Consider the following 25,224-nt stretch of genomic DNA (forward strand, 5'->3'; position numbering starts at 1 on the left):
TATATATATATATATATATATATATATATATATATATATATATAAATTTGAGACAGTCTTTGATCTGGCCTGGAACTTACTGTGTGATCTGAACAAACCTTGGATGTGATTTCTCTTCTTTCACTTTTTATGTGTATATGTGTGTGAGGATATATGTGTGCATGCACGTGTACACAGATACCTGAAGAAGCCAGAAGAGGGTGTCGGATCCTCTAGAGCTGGAGTTACAGGTAGTTGTGAGCTGCCTGAGGTTGTGTGCGGGGAACAAAACTTGGGTCCTCTGGAAAAGCATGAAGTGTTCTTAACCACTGTGCCATCTCTCCAGCCCCTCAGACCTTGGATTTTTCAATCCTCCTACCTCAGTCTTCGGAGAAGTAGGGATTGTTGGTGTGTACTATCAGGCTCAGTTTTCTTTTCAGACTCTAAATAATCACTGTTATCCCTCGAAGAACTTTAAAAGAATGTATTCACATAGGAGAGAGAGTTGATGTTCCCTGCTTGCCTGCCTCTCTCATCTGAAAATGTTTAGCTATGCCACCCAGGCTAGCCTCACTTGTAATCCCCCTGTCTCAGCTTCCTGAGTAGTGGGAATGTAAAGATGTGCTACCATGCTTTGCCTGCAAATTATTTTTCTGCATTTCACTTATTTTCCTTGCCCTGCATGGTTACACAAACCTGCAATCCCAACTACTTGAAGGGTGAAGCTGAGTATAACTTTGCACCAAGAGTTAAAGCTAACCTGGGGTATATAGCAGGTCACTGTTTCAAGCGATCAAGGAACCAACGAAAGAAGATTAAGTGACTTATTTTACTTAACATGATGTTTTCCTGCACCTGTTTGGCCAAAAATAATAGACTGTTCTTCTTTTGTGGCCAATAATATTCTATCATATGAATTGCTCGTTTAACAGGCATTTTAGGGGCTTGGATGGTGGCTTAGTGTGTACTGCTCTTACAGAGAAGGGGAATTCTGTTCCCAGCTCCCATGTTAGGTGACTCACAACTGCCCATAATTCCAGCCCCAGAGGAATCCAATGTTTTGGTCTCTGAAGGCACCTGCACATGTGTACACAGGCACATACACACAATTAAACATTTAAACTTCTAAAATTAAAAAAAAAATGATGTTGTATATTATGTGAATCTTCACTTTAAACTGAGAAAAGTAAGAAGAAGAAGAAAAAAAAGAAAAGAGAAAATAGTAAGAAAGGGAAAGGAGAAAGCCAATCAGGAAAGTTCTTGCTTTGGGCTGCTGGAGTTAATTGTGCTGGGATTAATGTCTTAGTGTTATTACACACACACACACACATACACACACACACACACACACACACACACACACACACGAGAGAGAGAGAGAGAGAGAGAGAGAGAGAGAGAGACAGAGAGAGAGAGAGAGACAGAGACAGAGACAGAGAGACAGAGACAGAGACAGAGAGAGGAAGAGACACATAGAGAGAGACAGAGACAGAGACAGAGAGAGATAGAGAGTTGATTTGCCAAGACCCTTGGGACCTTGGTTGAGGGCTACTGTGTGTGTGTGTGTGTGTGTGTGTTGCCTCCCAGGACTCTGACCATCTATGCTCAGGCAGAGAAATCCTAATCACAGGAGGATCAAGAGGGTGCCCTAGGCTGGGTTCATGGAAGGAGGTTAAAGCACTTGCTGGGTATAGCATTTTCAATACTGCAAAATAAACACATAAACAAACGAACACAAATACAAAATACATACACACATAAATACACAAATGAATAAACAAATAAATAAGCAGAAAAGGAAATGAAGGTGAAAACGTAGGGTTGGAGAGATGGCCCAGCAGTTACAAGCATTGCTTCTCTTCTAGAGGACTTGAGTTCGAGGGACCCAGCACCCATTTCAGGTGGCTCCTAATGCCTTGTAATTCCTAAGCCCTCTCTGAGCCTCTATTGGTACCACACTCACAAGCATAACCCTTCACCCTACATAAACACATAATTAAACATGGGACTTTTTAAAAAGTTATATTTATTTATTTATTTATTTATTTATTTTTTGAGGACAGGGTTTCTCTGTGCAGCCTTGGCTGTCCTGCAACTCACTATGTAGATCAAGCAGGTCTCAAACTCAGTGATCTGCCTGCCTCTGTCTCCTGAGTTCTGGGAACAAAGGTGTGTGCCACCACTGCCATGCCACAGTGGGTTTTGTCTTTTGTTTGTTTGTTTGTTTTAAGAAAGATGTTTGTGCTGACAAAGTGAAGGTCGTAGGTCAGCTGGGAGAGAGTTTCTCCTGTGTGTGAAGCAGGCAAGCTAGAGCCTGGTTTCTTCTCGCCTCGCTGATTGGTGCCTGTGTGTCTCAGGATGCTGCCCGTCACCGACTACCTGCTGCACCGGCTGGGGTTGGAGAAGACGGCCTTTCGAGTATATGTTGTGTCGGCTCTGCTGCTGTTGCTCCTTTTCTTCTTCTTCCGCCTGCTACTGCAGGCATTCAAATTATTCAGTAACTTCCGCGTCACCTGCCGCAGGCTGAGCTGCTTCCCAGAGCCTCCAGGCCGCCACTGGTTGCTGGGCCACATGACTATGGTGAGTGTGCAGGGGCAGAGCTGGGCAGGCTGGGTTAGAAGTAGATTCACTGATGGAGTAGGAGACCAAAAAGTTCAGAGAGGGCAAGCAATTTGCCCAGGGTCACACAGTTGGGAGGCTGACTATAAAGTTAACTGTCTCCTGCTGGCTAGCTTTCATAGTATTGGAAGCTGGAATGCAGGCCACTGGGGGCTGAATGACATCAGTCGTCTTACTGGAGCTGAATGCCAGGCAAGATGTACCCACAGGTGCAATAGCTGCGCTACAGTTATGGGCGCAACCAATTGCTTTTTAAAGAAAATTATCCATGCCTAGAACAGCAACAACAACTGGGGTGGCGAGAGAGGCTGGAGAAATGAATGGCTCGGTGATTAAGGGCACTGAATGCTCTTCCAGAGGACCCAGGTTCAATTCTCATGTACCCACATATGTCTGGCTCATAATTGTCTGTAGCAACAAGATCTGAGACCCTCACACAGAGGGTGACAAAATATGCATGTAGACAAAATATCAGTGCATATAAAATAAAAATAAATTATTAAAAACTAAAATAAAAAGAATAAAAAAAGATAAGTTTTTCTATAGTTCTAAAGCTACCACTGAAGCAGGGGAGTACTGATGCCCACAAAATCTGGGACCCAGGGCCCAGAGTGGGGGCAAGGAGGGGGCTCCTGGAGATTTTATTTTTTTAACTTGGGGTGAATCTGCTTGGGGTGCTTTTTTTTAACTCTTGGAGTGAATCTACTTTCATTCCTTTGTTTGTTTTGTTTTGAGGCATGATCTCTCTATGTAACCCTGACTGTCCTAGAACTTGTTATGTACACCAGGCTGGTCTTGAAATCACAGTGGTCTGCATGTGTCTGCCTCCCAAGTGCTAGGATTAAAGGCACTAAAGGTGTACACATTCATATGTGGCTATTCTCATTATTGGAATGCTATGATGCTACACTGGGATTCAAACTCTCTCCTTGCATTTTTTTTTGTTTTGTTTTTTGTTTTTTAAACACAGTCTTGCCATGTAGGCCAGGCTAACGTCAAACTCATGACCTTCCTGCCTCAGTCTCTTGAGTGCTGGGATTACAGACATATGTCAGCATGCCTGATTTATCCATTTTTGGTTTTAATTTTTCCTTTGAGACAGAGTCTCACTCTTCAGCTCAGCCTGGCCTGGAATTCATATGTAGCCCAGGCTAGCCTCAAGATCACAGTGAATCCTCTTGCCTTAGCCTCATGAGTGTTGAGATTACAATTGTGAGCAACCATGTCTGATACACCAAGGGTCTCTTTAAAAAGTTAGGGAGCTAAGCAAGAACTGAGAACCCCAGCTTAGGACCATGGCTATGACCCATTCAAGACATAAAGATTAGTTTGCATGGTAACACAAACCTCTGGTCCCAGTTACTGAAGGGTCGTCTGAACTTAGGAGCTCATCTTGGACAACATTGAAAGACCTTGTCTTTTATATCTAGGCTGTCCTTGAAATGGCCATCTTCTGGATTCTAATCACAACCCTCTCTTACTCACACACTACTATGGCTCTCCGTTATCATCTAGAGCAGCGGTTCTCAACCTGTGCGTTGTGACCCCTACAGAGATAGAATGACTCTTCCACAGGGATTGTCTACGACCATTGGAAAACACAGATATTGACTTCATGATTTGCAGTAGCAAAATTACAGTTATGGAGTAGCAGCCAAAATAATGTTATGGTTGGAGTCACCAACCATAACATGAGGAACTGTATTAAAGTGTTGTGGCGTTAGGAAGGTTCAGAACCACTGACCTAGAGGAAGGGTGAAGATAATTATTCCCTACACACATAGTTACAGGCCAGTCAGATCTGGGCAGCTCTCTCTGTCTCTCTGTTTCTGTCTCTGTCTCTCCTTCTCTCTGCTATGCTGGCTTTGGAGTCCAGGTTCTCACACATATGAGGCAATGTCTCCCACATTTTACCCCTTAGGCATGTCCTCAAACCCTCACTGAGGGATGCTGGTGAGGGGCTTTATCCCTGAGCCACACCCCCAGCCCTAGAAGCTCAGCAAGACACCATGTCTTCACCTTCAGTGTTCTGGAGGAGAGAGACTGTATTGGGAGGGAGGGAGAGAGGAAAGGAGGGAAGGACAGAGGAGGAAGGAACAGAATAAGCTGGGCTGTCATGTCTTCATTGCCCCTTTCTATCTGCTACAGTATCTCCCCAATGAGAAGGGCCTTCAAAATGAGAAGAAAGTGCTGGATACCATGCACCACATCGTCCTGGCATGGGTCGGACCTTTCCTGCCTCTCCTGGTGCTTGTACATCCTGATTACATCAAGCCTGTGTTGGGCGCCTCAGGTAGGCAGGTTGGACCTCAGAGGGATGAGTCAACTTTAAACTCCCAGAACACTCCTAGGGTTACAGAGATGTGGGTGCTCCAGAGGAAGTGTTCCTTGAGTAGGGATTTGAGGGATGGGCAGGCAGAGCAGGTTGTGAGACCATGGGCAGCAGTGGGGTGGTGTGGAAGAGGTTCAGGAATGCAGTAAGGCTGTGCACCTGCTGGAGTCACATCTAAGCAACTTATTTATTCAAGGTCCTTGCTAAGTAAGTGTTGCTCATTTGCCGGCCATGACAGTCCCTTCATTAAGTCTGTGACATGCCTACCATGACCAAGCATTTCGGTGGCCCAGTGGACAGCCTGCTGGCAGGGAGGCAGCAGCTAGTTCTTCTGTCTGCTGCCCTCACTTCTCCCAAGTGTGCTTGATGAGTTCTCACATCCTCAGCACTCAGCTCCAAGGGCTCCTCTGTCCAGGAAGGCTTCCGTAACCACCCAGGGGTTTTCATCAGTTTGGTACTTGGAGACAGGATTTCTCTATGTAGCTCAGGTTGGCTCACACCAATGATTTGCTCGGGTGTGTGCCGCCGCCCTGTTCTCTTGTGCCTTAAAAATGTATGTTATTATATTTTAGTGTGCGTGTTCATATATCCATAAAATTTCGGAAGTCAGTTTCCTCCTTCTCCCTCTGAGTCCTGAGGGTAGAGCTGAGGCCCCCAAGCTCGGTAGCAAGCACCTTTACACTCGGAGAAAGCCCACCTACTGTCTTTTCTCTTGTCCTTCTCTCTTCCATCCTCCTCTTCCTCCTCTTCCTTCTCTCCTTCCTCTTCTCCTCCCTAGGCTGAATTCTCCAAAGACAGCTTCAACTGTGCTCGGGCCCTTGGCAAACAGGGCTGGTTTCCTCTACGCTCTTTCCTCCCCGTTCAGGTCTGTAGCCCTGGCTGCCTCCTCAGGAGGAGCAGGATGGAGGGCAGAGAGTGACTGAATGGAGCCTGGAGTGGAGTATGGGGCTTCAGCAGCTTCCTGCCCTCCTGACCACCCGTCGCTGCCACTGTTGCCCGATGCCCCTATGCCCAGCTACGTTCCTTTCATATTGAGGAAGACCTGACCCAGTGTACAGCACAGTGTTTGTAGGTGAACCATGATTGGGTGTGTTCACAAGGTTGTGCAACAACTTACTCTCTCTGGTTTCAAAGTTTTTTCATCCTCCCACAGAGAGCTTGGGCTGTGAGGCAATTTTGCCTCTGGTTCCTCCCTGCTGTAGCGCCTGGCTCCCATATTCTGCTTTCTGTCAGATGGACTTGATGCTTTGGTGTCTGGCTTCTCTCAGTCAGCTTCTAGGTTTCCAGGTTCAACCACACCGTTGTACAGATCAGTCTTGCGCTCTTTTTGCGATCCATGGTATAGATGGATCTGACTTCGTTTAGTCACTTAACAATGTTGCTGGGAACATTTATGCACGGGGCTGTACTCTTGGGCCTACCCTCAGCCTGCATCCCTAGCCTGCTTTTTGTCCTTTTATTTCTTCTTTTAAAAAATTAATTAATTAATATCCCAAATGCTGCCCCTCTCTCAGAGTCCTTCCCCTCACCTCTGAGAAGGTGGTGCATTCCCTGGGTATCTTTCCCACAACCCTGGCATATCAGGTCTTTGCAGGGTTAGGCGTGTCCTTGTCCACAGAGGCCAGACAAGGCAGCCATGGAGACTGAGCTGCACATATGTTACGTATGTGCTGGAGGCCTCATTCTAGGCCGTGTATGCTCTTTGGCTGATGGCTCAGTCTCTGAGAGCTCCCAGGAGTCCAGGTTAGTTGATTCTGTTGATTCTCCTGTGGAGTTCCTAGCCCCTTGAGGGCTTCCAACCCTTCCCAGCTCTTCCGTAAGAATCCCCAACCTCTGTCCAATGTTTGTGAGTCTCTGCATCTGTTTCAGTCTAGCTGCTGGATAGATCCTCTCGGAGCTCCTGTCAGGCATAATAAGATTTATTTTTATTATTTGTGTGTGTGTGTGTGTGTGTGTGTGTGTGTAGGTCAGAGAACAACTTGTGCCAATCAGTTCTCCTACCATGTAGGTCCCAGCGGTCAAACTCAGGTCGTTTGGCCTGTGTGGCAGATGCCTTTAGCCACGGAGCCATCTTGCTGGCCCTCCTCTACCTTTTTTCCCCTGATATTGGACTTGGAACTCAGGGCCTTGAGCACGGTATGCAAACATTTTGCTACTGAATCCAGTCTCCATAGTCCTGTATTTGACTTAAAAATGTTTTGTTATGGTGGGCGGTGGTGGCACACACCTTTAATCCCAGCATTTGGGAGGCAGAGGCAGGTGGATTTCTGAGTTTGAGGCCAGCCTGGTCTACAGAGTGAGTTCCAGAACAGCCAGGGCTATACAGTGAAACCCTGTCTTGAAAAACCAAAAGAAAAAGAAAAAGAAAAAAGTTTTGTCTATGCAGGTTTATGCATCTGAGTGAGGGCCTTGGAAGCAAGCATCCTTACCTACTGTTGGGTCCAGGGTCTCTTGTTTGTTGCTGTTGGCCAGGGACCTTCACCTATCCGTACCTCGCATCTCACTGTGGGAGTGGTACCCTGTCTGGCCTTAAATGGCTCCAGGAGACCTGAACCCTGGTCCTCACACTTGTGGGGCAATTGTCTCACCATACTCCCCATCCCTATATTTTGCTTTTTAAGGCATTCCCGTTGCTGTTTTCCAGCAAATGGCTGTACATTCATTGTTCACTGACGGGCTTCCCAAGTCTTCCTCTCTTAAGTGTTTGCTACCAATAAGTGATAATTGTAATCAGAGTAACGGACTAGCCGACTGTTGGTTCATCAGCCACTGACACGTGCAGATTCAAGGAGCAGCTGCCCTGTGCCAGGAGGGAGGGAGAGGGCTTGCTGCCAAGCCTGGTGACCAGAGGGACCCTAGAGTCCCCACAACGGAAGGAGAGAAGCTCCTCTTGCAAGTTGTCCTTTGACCTCCACCTTCACATCTTGCTTGAAGCGTACACTCTCATGTACACACACACACACACACACACACACACACACACACACACACACACACACATAAGTGTAATTTTTTTTTTTTTAAAGAAGAAAGTGAGATGGAGGGCCAGAGTGGTGAATTGTCTAACTAGGTTTACATAACAAGTAGTGGCATGGTTGAAGTCTGGCCCTAGACTGAGGTGCTAGGACAGTTTTGTGTGTACAAGCTCCTCTGAGCAGGGCGCCATGTTGCAGGAACCTTTCTGAAGCCTTTTCTTTTGATGTGGCATTACCAGCCTGGTAGAGGCAGTTTCTCCTTCTAGCATGGCCATCACGGAGGGACAGTGAGAGAGTTCGGGATAGGACAGAGGATGGGAAAGCAAAGAGCTTCCTGGAAAACGGGTCAATAAAGTGAAGCTTTGAAGGATGCGTAGGAGTTAGGCAGGTGTAGAGTTCAAGATAGAGAGGCTCGTCAGTCCAGAGATACAGACGTTGGAAGGTATTATAGGAATTCAGGTACCCAGGCTTGGTTGGAGTGGAAGGCATATTTGTGGGGAAATAGGAAATGAGGTTGAGAGTTAAGTAGAAGCTGGACCAAGGAGCAGATGGGCTTGTACTTTATCCTGGGGGGCTAGGGCCAAGGTAGGTATGTGAGCCAGGCAGCAGGGAAACAGCTCTGGGTGTCAGTAAGACTTCCTGACTACTTTAGCCTGGATTCTAGAGCTAAGAGAGGAGAGAGATGATACCCTGCCGTCTGCCATCAGTGCCTCCTCCACTAGGAAGCCTCCTCTGCCTTCCAGTAGCCTTTCCCCATGGCTTTCATAGCACCGGATACACTCTCTGCCTTTTGGCTGGTGTGGACCTCTCCTTCCCTTTCCCACCCTACCCAGGAGCTCCTGAAGGCAGGGAGTGGAGCTAAGCCATCCTTAGGTCACCAGGATGCATCACCTTGCATGGGTTGGGCACAGAAAGGCAACAGAACAGGTGTGCTGATGAAGGATGACTGGGCATACAGTTTGCCAACGCAGGGAGGGGAGTGTGCGTTGGTGGCTGAGTCACACTGGGTGTACATATTTGCTTCTTGGATGTCTCTCCTCTCAAACCTTTCTGTGCTGTACAAGGAGGATGTAACCATCCATCCATGCGACCATTCATTCATTCATTCACCCATCCATTCATCCATCCATCCATCCACCCACCCATCCATCTATCCATCATCCATCCATCCATCCATCCATCCATCCATCCATCCATCCATCCATCCATCCATTTATCCATCTGGCTGAACAGCCACACATCTGTCTGCATACTTATCCCCTCATCTGTCCCTCTACCCTCCCAATCATCATCTATTCATGCATACATGCATACACGTGTTGTGTGTAGTTTTACTCTACCACCTTTGTACTGGGAGGTGACCACGCTACCAGCCCCAACCTGGGTTCTCTCGAATCCTTGGACAACACACACCCACACAGTTTGTTTCTTTACAACTTGCCTACTAGCACAATTGCTGAGTGCTGCTATCTTCCCACCTGGAAAAGTTTCTTATTTCATTCTCTCCTACCTGCCCTAAGCTTCAGTTGCTAAACTCCTCTAGCCCCTCTGTAGGAGTGACCACTTTGTTTTGAGATCTTACATGGTTGCTAGCTTCTCAGACTGGCTGAGAATGCAGAGAGGCCTCCTGCAGGGAGATTAGATGTGGCTCTTTAAGGAAGACCTGCTCCATTGTTCCCTATGAGGCAGGTCCCTATGAGAAGAGGCAGTCCATGGTTTTAAGGCGTTTATTGTCAATGGCAGAAAGTTGTGATGAGTGAAACCATACCCCACTTTTTCATGGAGGGCCTGAGGTTAAATACCTTTTGCAGGGAGGAGTGTCTAGGAAGGGGAGCTAAGAGGGTAGTAGAGGCAGAGAAAGGTAGAGAGAGGGAGAGTGTAGAGAAGGAGAGGCCAGACATGGCCACGTGGAGAGAGGGGGAAGGGAATGCAGAGAGAGGGGGAACAAGAGAGCAAGAGAGAAAGGCAAGAGCAAGAGAGTAAGGGAGTAAGGGTAAGGGAGAAAGGAGGAGGCAAGAGCCCCTTTTATAGTGGGCCAGGCCTACCTGGCTGTTGCCAGGTAACTGTGGGGAGGAGCATACCTGGCTGTTGCCAGGTAAGTGTGGGGATGGAGTCCAGACAGAATACCAGGTGCTTGGGGCGTTGCCCTACGTGACTGATGGCCATAGAATTATGGAGCTGAGCCGTCATGTCAGGAGCCAAGTGTCTGGGGGCTCCGAAAACACCTTCTGTCCCTTGTAGGAACACCTGCTGGGTCTCCGGGGGTTTAAACCTAGCTCAACCAGCAAGCAGGCTGCCTTTCACAGTCCCATATCTATCCACCCACCAGCCCCAATTATCCATCCATCCATCCATCCATCCATCCATCCATTCATCCATCCATCCAATATTCATTTCTCCTTTCTTCCCTTTCTTTGCTTTATTCTTTTGAAATTAAAAACAAGTATGCATGTGTGTATGTGTCTGTGCATACGTGTATATGTGACTGTGCACACTTGTAGTACAAGGGGCATGTCCTTACCGAGGCTGGTGGCCTGTGAGCCTTAGATATTCTGTTTTCACTCTCCAGCACTGGGGTCAAGGTGGATGCAGCCAGGTCTGACTTGTTTTCATAATTATAATTACTATTTATTTATGTATTTCATATGTGTGTTGGGGTAGACGTGAGCCACACCACATATGTAGAGGTGAGAGAACAACTTGCAAGAATCTATTCTCTCTTTTAACCGTGGGGTTTCTGAGGATCTAACTCAGATCTTTAAGCCTGATGACAAGTACCTTTACCCACAGAACCATCTCCCTGCCCATGATTTTTTCCCCTGGGTTCTGGGACCAGCACTCAGTCCTCATGCTTACATGACAAGTGCTCTTACTTTCAGAGCCATTTTCCCAACTCCTACTTTTTCTGTCATCCATCCACCCTTTGATTCATTCATTCACTGAATGAAAGATTTTTTTTTTTTTTTTGGCTGTCTCAGGTGTCCCAGGCTGGCTTTGAACTTACTATGTAGTTCAAGGTGGTCTTGAACTTCCAAACTTCCTGCCTTCTCCTGGGCTTGCAGGTACACACCACCAAAACCATCTTATTGCATCAGATTTGATTTCTCTGTGTTTTTGCTGTTAGCAGTCTTTGTAACATCATCTACAAAGATCTGGGATCCACTGATGTTCTGAACCTCGTAGTGCCAAACAGCATCCGTCTCTTTGAAGTTCTTGTATGATGTCTCACAGTGATTTGGGGTCACTTCCTAGATTTCACTGCAAAGCTTGCACTCTACAACAATAAGCAGCTGTATAATGCAGGTTTTTATCCAAAGCCACCAGTAGCAGGAAACTTACCTCAACACCCTGCTGTAGGTCACCCTGATCGGCCTCATTAGTGCAAGCTCAGCCAAACCTGCCATGTTAGTTTCCCTGACTGTGATGACAGCCAGATCCAGGCAGAAAACTTGGTAGATGTGGGTTAGAAAAGGAAAATGGGGCCTTCCTGATCCTTTAACTTGTGACTTGGGCAATGTCCAGCTTTTGGGGTGTGTGTGTGTGTGTTAGTTTGGGGGTATATGTATACATGCATGTATGCATGTGGAGACCTCAGCTGTCATTCCTCAGGTTCTGCCCACTTTATTTTTGAGACAGGATCTCTCACTGGCCTGGAGCTTGCCAAGTAGGCAAAGTTGGCTGACCCGTGAGTTCCTGACATTTGCTTCTCTTTATCCCCACATTGCTGGGATGTGGAGAGGGGAGCAGAGACCCTCTAATGCCACAGCACATGTGAAGAGGTCAGAGAACAAGCCACATGGGTTGGTTCTCTCCACCTTGTGGGACCCGAGATGGGAACTTAGGTGTTCAGGCTTGGCCATAAGCACCTTTACCCGCTGAGTCATCTCACCTGCCCACTCACAGTCTCATTGGCTTTGTTGTTACTGTTTAAATATGGGTTCTGGGGAGCAAACTCTGCCCTGTGCTTGCAATGTAGGTAAGTGCCTTATCAACTAAGAGAATCTCGCTATGTATCACAAGCTGACTTCGATCTTCTGCCTCCTGCATCAGAACTCTGGGGAACACAGGCACGCTCTCTGCTCTCCAACCACCAGGGGCACCTGACACTATTAAGGAGCAGAGAGGCTCTGTGTTGGTTCTGTGTGGCAGAGTAGTGAGGGCTCAGAGGGTGGAGCTGTCTGCTTGGAGCAAAGTCTGGACCAGGGCTGATCACAGCTGGCTTTGAAAATGAGCCCTTTGAAAATGAAAATGACAGGTGGGTGGCTTGGCAAAGACGCTGTCAGTGCTGACAGATTCGATCCCCTTGGGCCAGCATAGCAGACAGACAGGGAAAGTAAGGCTGTCTGTAGGAATGCTGTGACTCAGATGGCCAGAGCTGATAGCAAAGCGCAGGGAAGGTTAGAGGGTGTCCTCCTTCCTATGGGAACACAGCCGGCTGCTTATGTGAGTGACCGTATGCTGTGAGATTGTTGAAGAGCTGAGTGGAAGGCGCATGAGGGACTGGATAAGGCAGAGCCAGCAGTGGTAGGCTGAGAATGGATTCTTTTTTATTTGATTATTTTTTATTTGTATTTTTTAATATAAGAAAGGCCAACATTCAGGGCCAATGAGATGACTCAGCAGGTAAATGAGATTGTTGGCAAGCCTGACAAAATGAATTTGATCTCTGTGATCCAGATGGAAGGGGAGTACTGACTCCTACAAGTTGTCCTCTGACCTCCATACAAGTGCTAGGGCATGTATGTGTGCCTACACACATAGATAGATAGATAGATAGATAGATAGATAGATAGATAGATAGATAGATAGATATGACAGACAGATAGATATTTTTTCTAAAGCCTGGGTTTCTTTCATATTTATTAACTTGGGGTGTGTGTGTGTGTGTGTGTGTGTGTGTGTATGCATGTGTGTGTATGATAGCCTAAGTAGGTACCACACGATGTATGTGGATGCCAGAGGACAACTTGTGGGAGTCAGTTTTCTCCTTCTTCCTTCTGAGTTCCAGGTCATCAGGTAGGAAAGCATCCTTCCATTCAGAGCTATCTTGTAGGTGCAAGGTTCCCGCCACCTCCTCCCCAACCCTGCAAGGAAAAGCTATTATTACACAGAAGCCCAGATTGGCTTGGAATTCACTATGTATATAGCTGATGCTGTCCTGAAATTTACAGTGATCCTCCCGACTTAGCCTCTCAACTGCTTGGATTACAAGCATAGTGTATAACCATAATGTACAAGCATACTGTACACCATGCCCAACTCCAAGCTCTTTCTACAAGAGCAATGGAGAGCCATGAAAGGTGTCTGAGTGGGAGAGACTCATGTTCTGATCTGCATGTTGTAAGATTTCTCAAGCTGTGAAGATAGGGCCAGATGGGAAGCAGGAGCCCAGAGAAGAGGCCTGAGACAATCACACACAGAGGTAAAAGGTCAGAATGCTGTCTAGAATCATTGCTGGTCCTCTCTCCACAGCTGCCATCGCACCCAAGGATGACTTTTTCTATAGCTTCCTGAAGCCTTGGCTAGGTAAGTGCCTAAGGGGAGGATGGAGTTGGTGTTTTGGGAAACAATGATCCTCACTTCATAATAAGAGTACTAGAGACTCAGAGTAAGGAAAGTAAGTCAGTTTATCTTAAAACACACCACAGAATTCAATGTTAGCCTAGAGAAAAGGCAAATGGCCGCCCATCCCCCAATTTGATCCCAAACTGGCTTTTGTATTTCTAATATTTCTCTGCCCCTTAGATTTCTCATTAGGTGAGTCCTTCAAGGAGGTCCTTACCCTTCTTGTGTCCAGCATTGTCCCCTTCCCAGATTCCTATCCCAGTACTTCAAGGTAAAAGCCCCATCTGGTGTGTATCTAGGGGGCTGAGGATTCTCTCTGCTTCTGATATACGGCCTTAGACTTCCTATAACCTTTCAATCTTAGGATGAACTGAGATCACATAAAGTAGGCAGTTGGGGAAGATGGGGCCAGTGCCTCCTCCTCTGTGATTCTCCAGTGGGCTCAAAGCACACCTCATACTGAAACAGGAGCCATACGGATTGGTTATCTTTTACACAGGGAAGAAGGGAAGGGTATGGGGTCCCTTGGAGGGCTTCAGCAGGGATAGGCTTCTAGCCTTGTGTTTCTGTGTTCAGGGGATGGACTTTTGATCAGCAAAGGGAACAAATGGAGTCGGCACCGCCGCCTGCTCACACCTGCCTTCCACTTTGACATCCTGAAGCCCTACATGAAGATTTTCAACCAGTGCACAAACATCATGCACGTGAGTCCTAAGACTAAGAAGAGGTTGGCCTCATCTAGTGAGGCCCCAAATGGAGCTTGGGGTGGGGCATCCCTTGTTATATATGAACTGGATTGGCAGTGAGGATCTTCCTGGCTCCTGTCTGACCAGCTTGTGGTTTGTGTTCTTCATGCCTGGTTGCTGTGTTTCTCCCTTACAGGCTAAATGGCGGCGGCACCTGGCAGAGGGCTCAGTGACCTCCTTTGACATGTTCGAGCACGTCAGCCTCATGACCCTGGACAGCCTTCAGAAATGTGTGTTCAGTTACAACAGTGACTGTCAGGAGTAAGTCTGGCCCCCAGGGTGGGTGGGGGTAGGAGGAGAGAGGGACCTTCCCTGTTGTGATGCAAGCTAGGGCCATGCACCCTTAGAAAGAAACCATGGTTTCTTTCTTTTTCTTCCTGGATAAGCCTCAAGGTGACATCACCTCTCTCAGCTTTAGTTCTCTTATAAGAAGGATTAAATGAGATTTTAGCTGGGGGTGGTAGTCTATGCCTGGGATTCCTAATCTCAGCATTTGAGAGGTTGAGGCAAGAGGATGCTGAGTTTGAGTTAAGCCGGGACAAGGTAGTGAAATCCAGTCTCAAAAATCTCAGACAACATTGGTGGCGCATGATCTCAGTGCTCTGGAGTCAGAGGTGAGCAGATTGCTCAGAATCAAGGCCAGCTTGCATAGAGAGTTCTAGGCTATCCTGGGTCACCTCGTAAGAACCTATCTCAAAAGCCAAGCAAGGAAGCAAGCAACAAACAAACAAACAAACAAACCAATCAAAACAAAACACATAAATACATAATAAGTAAGCAAACCAGTGTCACTTAGTGCCTTGGCACGAAGTAGATGCTTAAGGAAACATTATTCTCCCCATTTCTCCACGGAGAGGGCATAGCCTAGAAATGTTCAGCTCATTCTTTCATTTCATAGTTCTCCTTTCTCTTTTCTCCCTCCTCCTCTCCTTCTTATCCCTTCTTCCCTCTTATTTCTTCTTCCTTTTCTTCCTCTTCTTCCTGTGTTGTTTTTTCTTCATCCTTATCCCCCTTTCTCCTTCCTTGTCTCACTTCCTTCTCTTCTTACATATGTATGTACGTATACATACATACATATATATATATGAAAAACTTACTATCTTTAAATATTATGGCTATGTGTACACGAGTACCTATAGAATCTAGAGGTGTCATATGCTCTGGAGCTGGAGTTACAGGCAGCTGTGAGGGTCCAACATGGCTGCTGAGAGTCAAACCTGAACCCTCTGTGAGAGCAGCATGTGCTCTCGAGGGCTGGTTCATGCCTCCATCCCATCTTCCTTGTTTATGACACAGGCCTTCATACGGTACCCAGGGTGGCCTCCTGATCCTCCTGATTCCCCCCTCCTGAGTATTGGGATTACAGGACAGAGCCACAGCCTCCAGTCCTTTGTAAGGCAAAGATGAACATATCTGGCCTTGAGAGTTGCTCTAAGGATAAAGTGATTTGGCAGTTTCTCCAGCATGTAAAAAGCGTTCACTGAATATTTAATGACTGAACTAATAAAATAACAATTACTCAGTCCATGCCTCAATGTTTGTTATGGGGCTGGTTGTGCAGCTGAGAAGCACTATGTCTCTCATGTAGAACACCCTCAGCTCCATCTCCAGTCTTGTGTGATAAAATAAAATAAAGCAGGCTACAAGCACATAATGTCTTGCAGAGGACTGGTATTTGGTTCTAAGCACTCAGGATGGCAATTAGAAGCCACTTCCAGGGCATCTGGTGTACTCTTCTGGCCTTGCAGGGCACCTGCATGCATGTGGTGGGCATTCATACACTCAGGACTACTCCCCCTCCCAGCAGGAGAGGTATCTAAGTGATTAAGAGCACTTGATGCTATTGCAGAGGATCCAGGTTTGATCCCTAGCATCCATCTGGCAGTTCACCACCATTTGTAACTCTAGTTCCAGGTGATCAGACTCCCTCTTCTGACTTCTGAGGGCACCAGAAACACATGTGGTGTACGGATGTGCAAATAAAGCACTTGTACACATAAAATAAGTAAAAAATAATGATAAGACAAAAAGCATTTGAATAAAATAAGACACGTGTGGAGGTATAATTCAAGTGCTTGGGTGGGTAAGGGCAGGAAAGTCAGAAGTTCAAGGCTTTGCTACATTGTGAGTTTGAGTTCATCCTGGGCAACATGAGATCCCATTTCAAAACAACGAGAGGCTGGTGACAGCAAAGTGCTTGCCTAGAAGAATATGCAAACCTTTGCATTCCATCTCTAGCAACACATATGCACACACACACACACACACACACACACACACACGAGTGCAGAGAGGGGGAGATATAGATTAAAAGAAAATATTTGGGTCAGAGAGATGGCCCAGCTATTAAGAACGCTTGCTGCCCTTAGAGAGCTCACTGTTCATTTCCAGACACCCACATGGCAGCTCACAATTATCTGTAACTCCAGCCCAGTGGATCACACTTCCTTTTGGTCTCTTCAGGCACTGCACACATGTGTGCTGCACAGACATACATACACGCTGGGAAACATGCGTACACATAACATAAAGAATAATTTTAAAACATAACAAAACAGGTTAATGTAAGGCCTCTGTTTGTCGTTATGCAACGGACTCTGGGCCCCAAGTGTGTCTCCGGGCCGTGCAGGTGGCTCACAGCCCTTCTCTCTGCAGGAGAATGAGCGATTACATCTCTTCCATTATCGAACTGAGCGCTCTGGTGGTGCGGCGCCAATACCGCTTGCATCACTACCTGGATTTCATCTACTACCTCACAGCCGACGGGCGGCGCTTCCGCCAGGCCTGCGACACGGTGCACAACTTCACCACTGAAGTCATTCAGGAGCGGCGGCGGGCGCTGCGCCAGCAGGGCGCTGAAGCATGGCTGAAGTCCAAGCAGGGCAAGACCTTGGACTTCATAGATGTGCTGCTACTGGCCAAGGTGAGAACTGGTGGAAGCGGGCTCCTACCCCTAGAGGCCGGCTGGGAATTGCACTCACTGCTGAAAAACAAACAAACACAAAATGATGCTCAAAGTTGTGGGAATTACAGTAAGGGGTAGGTGCATAACATGGGTAGGTTCATTCAGATGTCACAACAGGGTATTTCAATCCTTTTAATTTAATGAGCCCCATTATAGTCTAGTATGTGGTCTGTCCTGTGGAACAGCCCTGTATACTTAAGAATTAAGAATTAATTAATTAAGAATTAAGGCTGTGAATTCTGCTGGAACAACTGCCATCGAAACAATTAAGCTCTGTCCTGGACACAAGCACAGCTTCCTTCTTTTAAAACAAAACTTTTTAATTACAGTGATTGGCCAATCATGTGATACATGCCTTTAATCCCAATACTCAGGAGGCAGAGGCAGAGGCAGGCAGAGTCCTGAGTTAGAGGCCAGGGGAGTCCATAAAGCAAGATCCAGGACAGCCAGGGCTCTGTACTGAGATCCTGTCTCAAAACAAAACAGTCACACTGATTGGTGTGTGTGTGTGTTTCTCTCTAAATCTGGGGTGCACATGCCTGCTACAGAGTCTCTGTGAGAGGTCAGAAGACAACTCCTGGGAGTTCTTTTCTCCTTCAACTATGTGGGTCTGGTCCTAGGAATCAACTCAGGTCCACTGGGCTTGGTGTCAAGGTGCCTTCACTCGCTGAGCCATCTTGCCAGCTCATCCTATTTATCTCCACCCCCTTCCTTTCCCTCTCAAGTTCTCAGGTTGACCTTAAACTTAAACTCCACAATCCTTCTCAGCCTCCTGGATGGTGAGGTTACATGTATGCCACCATGCCCAGCTTGTCTGTTTCCTCCTCATGGATTAAAGTATACAAGAATGTGTTTATAGGTTCTGTGCAGATACTCTTGTTTTTAATCACATGTCTATTCGTGGGTGTGTGCATACAAGTGCCAATGCCCACGGAAGTCAGAAGAGGGCAGTAGATATCTGGAGTTACAGATAGTTGGAAGCCATTCCACACAAGATGCTAGGAAGTGAATGAGGGTCTTAGAAGAGCAGCAAGTGCTTGTAACCACTGAGCAAACTTCCAGCCAAAATGCTCTTATTTTTATTATCACTGGAGTTCTGAGACTTGAAGCCAGGCATAAAGGATATGAGGCGAGTGCTCAATCATTCAGCTGCATCTCATTCTTATGTGGATTTGTGTGTATGATGTGTATGTAAGTGTGTGGGTGTGGGTGCCTATGCAGGCACATTTGGATTTGGCAAGCTAGAGCAGAAAGCTTGTGTCTTCCTCTTGCTCTCTGACTTACTGCATTGAGACAGAGTCTCTCATAGGACTGGAGTCTTGCCATTTCATCTAGTTTGGTTGTCTAGCTAGCCAACAATAGAGATCTGTGTGTCTCTGTTCCCAATGCACACCAAGCTATGACTTTCTTCCTTCCTTCCTTCCTTCCTTCCTTCCTTCCTTCCTTCCTTCCTTCCTTCCTCCCTCCCTTCCTTCCTCTTTCTTTCTCTTTTTTCTTTCTCTCTTTCTTTCTTTCTCTTCTATCTTTCCTTCTTTCTTCCCTCTTTCTCCCTTCCTTCCTTCCTTCCTTCCTTCCTCCCTTCCTTCCTTCCTTTCTTTCTTTCCTTTATTCTTTTTTACATGGGTGTTGGAGATCTAAACTCAGGTCTTCCTATTTGTACTGCAAGTGCTCTTACCTTCAAGACCTTCCCTCCAATCCCTTGGTTTTCTTTCATTTATTATACTTTTAAACATGTGTGCATGTGTGTATCTGAGTACACCCATCCTTGGAGTCCAGAAGAGGGTCAGACTCCTTGGAGCTGGAGTTGTAGGCAGTTGTAAGCTACCTGATATGGGTGCTGAGAACCAAGCCCAGGTCTTCTACCAGAGCAGCAAGCACTCTTAGCTATCTGTCCAGCTTATCTTGTTTGTTGCTCTACTTTTTATGTATGTATGTATGTATGTATGTATGTATGTATGTATGTATGTATTTATTGTTATTTTGAGGCTGTGTCTCTTCTAGCCAATACTAACCTCAAAATCCTTGTGTAGCTGAGGATGACTTTGAATTTCTGATCCTTCTGCCTCCATGTCCCCAGTGCTGGTATCACAGGGGTATGACACCATGCCCAGCTTCTTGTGTGGAATTTTTGATATAGTTCTGGATTCCAGTCATGGCTCTGCCACTTAGAGGGTATTTGATGGAGATCATGGTACCTGTCTCTTGTATCTTGGTGCTAATAAGACCTAATGACAAAGTTGTTGGCTACCCAGAGAATAAATGGCTGTCAGAAACTGCAGGAGTGACATACAAAAATGGTGTTGGTCCTTTTGTAGACTTAAGTTATCTCTAGGTAACTTAGAATAGCTGGCTGTGGTAACACATAATCTTAGGACTTGGGAGGTTGAAACAGGATTATGAACTTGAGACTACTCTGGGCCACATGACCTGTGGAAAAAATGGATGTCAGGGGCAAATTGTAGGAGCTGATTCTCTTTTTATACCATGTGGGTTCTGAGAATTGGACTCAGGCTATTGGGATGGGCAGGGGACACCTTTTCCTTTTAACCCATCTTTTTGTCCTCCTAATTTGTATTTTGGACTGTAACATAATTTTCAAGCGATGCTTGTATGAACTCCCTTTGATGTTCCTCCTCCTCCCCACCCCCTGCCTTTCTTATAGTAGGTTGCGTTCTTCACTCTGGACTATTTACACCCATTAGTTTAAGAGAGGCAGGGCAGGATAGCAAGCTGGGCACAGTGGTGCACATTTGTAACTCCAATTTCTGGGAGACTGAGATAGGAGGATCACAAGTTTGAGACCAGTCTGGGCTGCACGTGGAGTCTCTGATAGAGTGGGGTGGAAGAGACAGACAATCTGAGAATATGGCTAAAGCTGGTGAGTACGATTGCTGCAAAGCCTGACAACCTGAGTTCAATCCCTGGTACCCACATGTCTGAAGGAGAGAAATGACCTCAGCAAGTTGTCCTCTGATTCTCATATGTGCACCATAGAGTATGCATCTGTACACAGTGCTCATGTGTGGGTACTAAATACTCACACTAAATAAATGTGTGCACACAATAAATCAATAAATGAAAAAAATAAAAGTAGAAAGGGAGGAAGAAAGAAATGAAAGGCAAATGGGGAAATAGGTATCTCTGACTCTGGGGAGCCCCTAGGATGTAGGAAGTGAGTGCAGACGTTTATTACAGTGAGCTCAGCATCCTCCACTGTCCATTTCAGGATGAAGAGGGGAGAGAACTGTCTGATGAGGACATCCGGGCTGAGGCAGATACTTTCATGTTTGAAGGTAAGGATGTGGAGTGAGGCTGAGGGGCCGTGGGAAGTACCACCATCCTCCTGCTGTGGGGAACACCCCGGGGGACTCTCTAATCTCCCGACATCTGTCTGCCCACAGGTCATGACACAACATCTAGTGGGCTGTCATGGGCACTGTTCAACCTGGCAAAGTATCCAGAGTACCAGGAGAAGTGCCGGGAGGAGATCCAAGAAGTCATGAAAGGCCGAGAGCTGGAAGAGCTGGACTGGTCAGTTTGGAGGGTCAGGAGGACTGAAGGGAGAAAAATGAGTCTTGGGTATGACTCTCTGCCACTTTCTGATTGTGTGGCCTCAGACAAGTCCTTGCAGCTTTCAGAGTTCCAATTCATACTGAATGATTGTGATGCCTGTCCCCAGGTCAGCAGTTCCCAGGACAACGTCATCAGCAGCTGCTGCTGTCCCACCACATAACATACATCCCTCAAATTCAGTGGCTTGTGGCAAGCATTTAGTTATAGCTTTGACCCACACCGGATTTCCATGGCTACTGGGCTTCATTGAATGGAGTGAGGCTGCTTCCAAATTGTTGGCTGGGTTCAGGTCTTCTCCAAAGACCTTCTAACTCTCCTAGGATCTGGGGCATGTTCTTCTCAATGCAGATTCCAGAAGTGTAAAAAATGTTCCATGTGCACTGAAACATTGTGGAGAAGGCAAGTCACCTGGTGAAGCTCAGTATGAGTGGGGCAGCCTACTGTCCTGTAAACAGTGTCTTTAGACACATCACCCTTTGGGATAGAATGTTTCAGTCTGGATGAAATGGCATGCCACGTGATCATGATGCAGAGAGGAAGTGCAGAATAGAGAACAGGAAGACAGTCTTAAGATGTAAACTAATGCTGGGCAGTGGTGGCGCACGCCTTTAATCCCAACACTTGGGAGGCAGAGGCAGGCAGATTTCTGAGTTCGAGGCCAGCCTGGCCTACAGAGTGAGTACCAGGACAGCCAGAGCTGTACAGAGAAACCCTGTCTCGAAAAACAAAAACAAAAACAAAAAAACAAAAAACAAAATAACAACAACAACAAAAAAAGATGTAAGCTGACTCTGAGTGCTGCAGAGAGCCTACACTGAAGCCAGACATGGTGGCACACCTGACATTCCAGTTTTCAAAAGGATGAAGCAGGAGGATCAAGGCCAGCCTAGTCTACATATTGAAATTGAGGCAAGCCTTGGCTAATTGAATCGCTTTCCAAAAACAAAACAAAACAAAACAAAACAAAACAAAGCAAAAATTTTGGGAGATGCCCCATTGGCAAAATGCTCATCTTGCAAACGCGAACGAAAATTCATGCTAAAACAAAAGCTGGTGTCTTAGTGTTCTATTGTTGTAGAGACACGCCATGGCAGCTCTTTATAAAATTTAATTGGGGCTTTCTTACAGTTTCAGAGGTTTAGTCCATTTCCATCATGGTGGGAAGCATGGCAGCATGTAGGCCGACATAAGGTACTGTGAAATACAAATTACAAATTAGGAGGACATTGGTCAGTCACACACATGATACCTGCCTGGGACATGTGCAAATTGCACAAACTCTGGGGCCATTTGGACTGAACTGGTCCTCCACAGACATTCTGGTGTGTGTGTATGTGTGTGTGTGTGTGTGTGTGTGTGTGTGTGTGTGTGTGTGCATGTGTTCAGGGAGTCACAGTTCCTTTCTCTTCAGGGATGACCTGACTCAGTTGCCTTTCACCACCATGTGCATCAAGGAGAGCCTTCGACAGTTCCCACCTGTGACCCTCATCTCTCGTCGCTGCACAGAGGACATCAAGCTGCCAGATGGACGCGTCATCCCCAAAGGTGCCTGCTCTGTCTCCTCTGATGCTGGGGCACTGTTCACAGGGGTCTGGCCATGCCTGCTGTGGGTACAGGGTCCCTATGATGGGAAAGATCCCTGGGTATGTGTTGCTTTGGGAGTGATGAAGATGTCTTAGTTTCATTTCCTGTCAATGTAATAATATAACCCAACAAAGGGAACTTTAGGGGTAAAGCCTTTGTTTGGTTCATGATTGCTGGTTATAGTCTGTTGTGGCAGAGGAGTCAGGGTGACAGAGACATAAAATACTCAGTCATATTGCAGTCACAGATAAGAGCAAAGAACAATGGATGCCTACATGCACGCCAGAGTTCAATTCTCTTCTTTATATTCTGTCCAGGCCCTAGCCCATGAAACAGTGCTACCCACATTCAGTAGGTCTTCCCACCTTAAATAATCAATTAAGAATTAAAAAAAAATATTTATTTTCTTTGTGTATATGAGTACACTGTTGCTGTCTTCAGACCCACCAGAAGAGGGTATCAGATCCCATTCTAGATGGCTGTGAGCCACCATGTGGTTGCTGGGAATTGAACTCAGGACCTTTGGAAGAGCAGTCAGTGATGCCAACCACTGAGCCATCTCTCCAGCACCCAGTAATCAATTAAGAAAAATATTTATGGAGGCTGGAGAGTTGGCTCAGCACTGTAAGAGTAATGGCTCACAACTATCTATAACTCTGGTTCTAGGGGATCCAAGACCCCATTTTTATCTCTGTAGGTACCAGGTATGCATGTGTTGCACATACAGGTAAAATAGTCATATACATAATAAACAAATAAACCTAAAAATAAACAAACAAAAGCACTTGCTACTCCTCTAAAGGACCTGAGTTCAGTTCTAAGCACCTTGTTGGGCACTTCACAACCACCTATAACTCCAGCATCAGGGAGTCTGACACTCACTTCTGGCCCCACACACATGTCATGTATAAACACACACACTCTCTCACATAGAGTACACATAAAATAAAAATGAATTAAAAAAAAAAAAGAAAATTTCTTCCTGGCATGCCTATAGACCAATCGAATCTAGGCAATCCCTCATGGAGACTCCCTTTCCAGGTGATTCTAGATTGTATCAAGTTGACAAAACTGATCATCAGAGGGAAACTTAGATGTGTATAGAGGAGGTAGAAGTGTCTGTATCCAGATGGAAAGGAAGGAGTGGGTGAGGTAGGGCTGGATCTGGGTAGGTATTAATGGCAGAAGGTCAGCGTCTTTAAAAAAATAGGATGATGATGATGATGATGATGGTGATGATGGCATGTGTGGCTTGAACCCTTGTCCTCTGGATTTCACAGAAATCATTTTTAACATGCTGAACATTTGGGGAGGGGCTGGACCCGAGAACCAGTTTTGTTTAGTTGGCATCTATTCTCCAAGAACCAAGCTGTATTTGTGGTGATGCTGGGAGCTCAGGCCTAGGTACCATCCAGCCTCTAAGGAGAGACTCCACCAATTCGAAGCCCAGGATGGAGAGCAGACTCCATCCAGGGAGGAAACGAGGAAGGGCCACATTCTCCAAGGTGTAAGAGCAAGTGTGTTTATGGAGCAGAACTTCAGAGTGCAGATGGTGAGGGCCTCGAATGCCAAGCACGGGCGCCTGACTCTATCCAGAGGGAAGAAGGGAGCCAAGGGGGGCAGCAGGAGCAATGGCAGGCCTAGGGGCAAAAGTGTCATCCTGTATGGACGGTGAGGGCAGGTGCAAGGGCTAGAGAGAGGCAGCAAGTGTTTCCACAGAAGGATGGACAGGAAGTGGTAGCTGGCTCACAGGGATCCATCCTATGACTACAGGAAGAGGTGAGGGTGTGTGTGTGTGTGTGTGTGTGTGTGTGTGTGTGTCCAGAGACTCCCTTGGGCTCCACTCATTCTGAATGTCTCCCCCAGGAATTATCTGCTTGGTCAGCATCTACGGGACCCATTACAACCCCTTAGTGTGGCCTGACTCTAAGGTAAGTTTCTGCTTTTGTCATCCCATGGCCATGGCTCCTTCTCAGGGCTGCTTGCAGGGACTGGCCCTGCTGTTACCTACGGATTCATTCAGTCCTTGTTGATTCACAAGGTCAACAAACAGTCATTAGGCACCTATGGTGTGTCACACACTCCTGTGCTTAACAGTGATAACCTATAATGGCACTGCCTATACCCTCATGGGTAAAGTAAAGCTCATGACAACGAGCCAATAGATAAGGTCATTTGGGGCACTGCTAAATGTTCTAAGGAGGTAAAAACAGATGGGGTGGAGGGAACTACTCTCAAGGAATCCAGAGAGGCCCCAAAGACAAGGCAATGTCTGAACTGAGACCTAATCAGTATGAAGACAGGGAGAGGCCTGTTTCAGGCTGAGGAGACAACGAGTGCAAAGGCCCTGAGGTAGAAAAAGAGCCTGGGTGCTTGACAACAGGAGACAGGCATGGATAGGCTGTAGTGTGTGAGATAGATTGGAACAAATGGCACCAAGGTGTTCCCGCTATAGGGGTCCTCAGAGGTTGAGGTGCAGGTGGGCTGGATGGTTGGGACAGTCCCCACATTCACCCAGGCAATTCTTGTCTAGGTATACAATCCTTACCGTTTTGACCCGGACACCCCACAGCAGCGCTCTCCGCTGGCCTTTGTACCTTTCTCAGCAGGTCCCAGGTAAGGCCTCTATTAACCTCAAACATCACTACAAATGGGAGGGGCAGACTCAGTGTCAGATCAGGAGTGTGCCCCATGGAAGCAGGGACCAAGCGCCACCCACGAGTAATTTCTGTCAAGTCAAGTCCCCTCTGCTTCCCTAACTGAACCAAGAGGTTCGAATCAGACTGCAATTCCGTCCTTGAGAACAGGATACCCCTCCGGGCAGTAGTGGCGCACGCCTTTAATCCCAGCACTTGGGAGGCAGAGACAGGTGGATTTCTGAGTTCG

General features: G+C 46.7%; 1 protein-coding gene across 3 annotated transcripts in view; it reads left to right on the forward strand.

The window, feature by feature from the left end:
* Positions 1 to 25,224, forward strand: part of LOC116076274 (cytochrome P450 4F22) — a 41,993-nt gene that overhangs the window by 15,074 nt on the left and 1,695 nt on the right. For all 3 annotated transcript variants that reach the window (XM_031349957.1, XM_031349959.1, XM_031349958.1), the window contains 11 exons: positions 2,337 to 2,559; positions 4,747 to 4,891; positions 13,378 to 13,431; positions 14,047 to 14,174; positions 14,353 to 14,477; positions 16,872 to 17,139; positions 20,408 to 20,474; positions 20,583 to 20,712; positions 22,166 to 22,299; positions 24,205 to 24,269; positions 24,872 to 24,954. In XM_031349957.1, coding sequence (XP_031205817.1) covers positions 2,338 to 2,559; positions 4,747 to 4,891; positions 13,378 to 13,431; positions 14,047 to 14,174; positions 14,353 to 14,477; positions 16,872 to 17,139; positions 20,408 to 20,474; positions 20,583 to 20,712; positions 22,166 to 22,299; positions 24,205 to 24,269; positions 24,872 to 24,954 — 1,421 coding nt within the window. In that variant the 5' untranslated portion in view covers position 2,337. The remainder of the gene's footprint in view (positions 1 to 2,336; positions 2,560 to 4,746; positions 4,892 to 13,377; positions 13,432 to 14,046; positions 14,175 to 14,352; positions 14,478 to 16,871; positions 17,140 to 20,407; positions 20,475 to 20,582; positions 20,713 to 22,165; positions 22,300 to 24,204; positions 24,270 to 24,871; positions 24,955 to 25,224) is intronic.

The sequence above is a fragment of the Mastomys coucha genome, unplaced genomic scaffold (assembly GCF_008632895.1).
Source record: "Mastomys coucha isolate ucsf_1 unplaced genomic scaffold, UCSF_Mcou_1 pScaffold4, whole genome shotgun sequence".
Classification (NCBI taxonomy): Eukaryota; Metazoa; Chordata; class Mammalia; order Rodentia; family Muridae; genus Mastomys; species Mastomys coucha.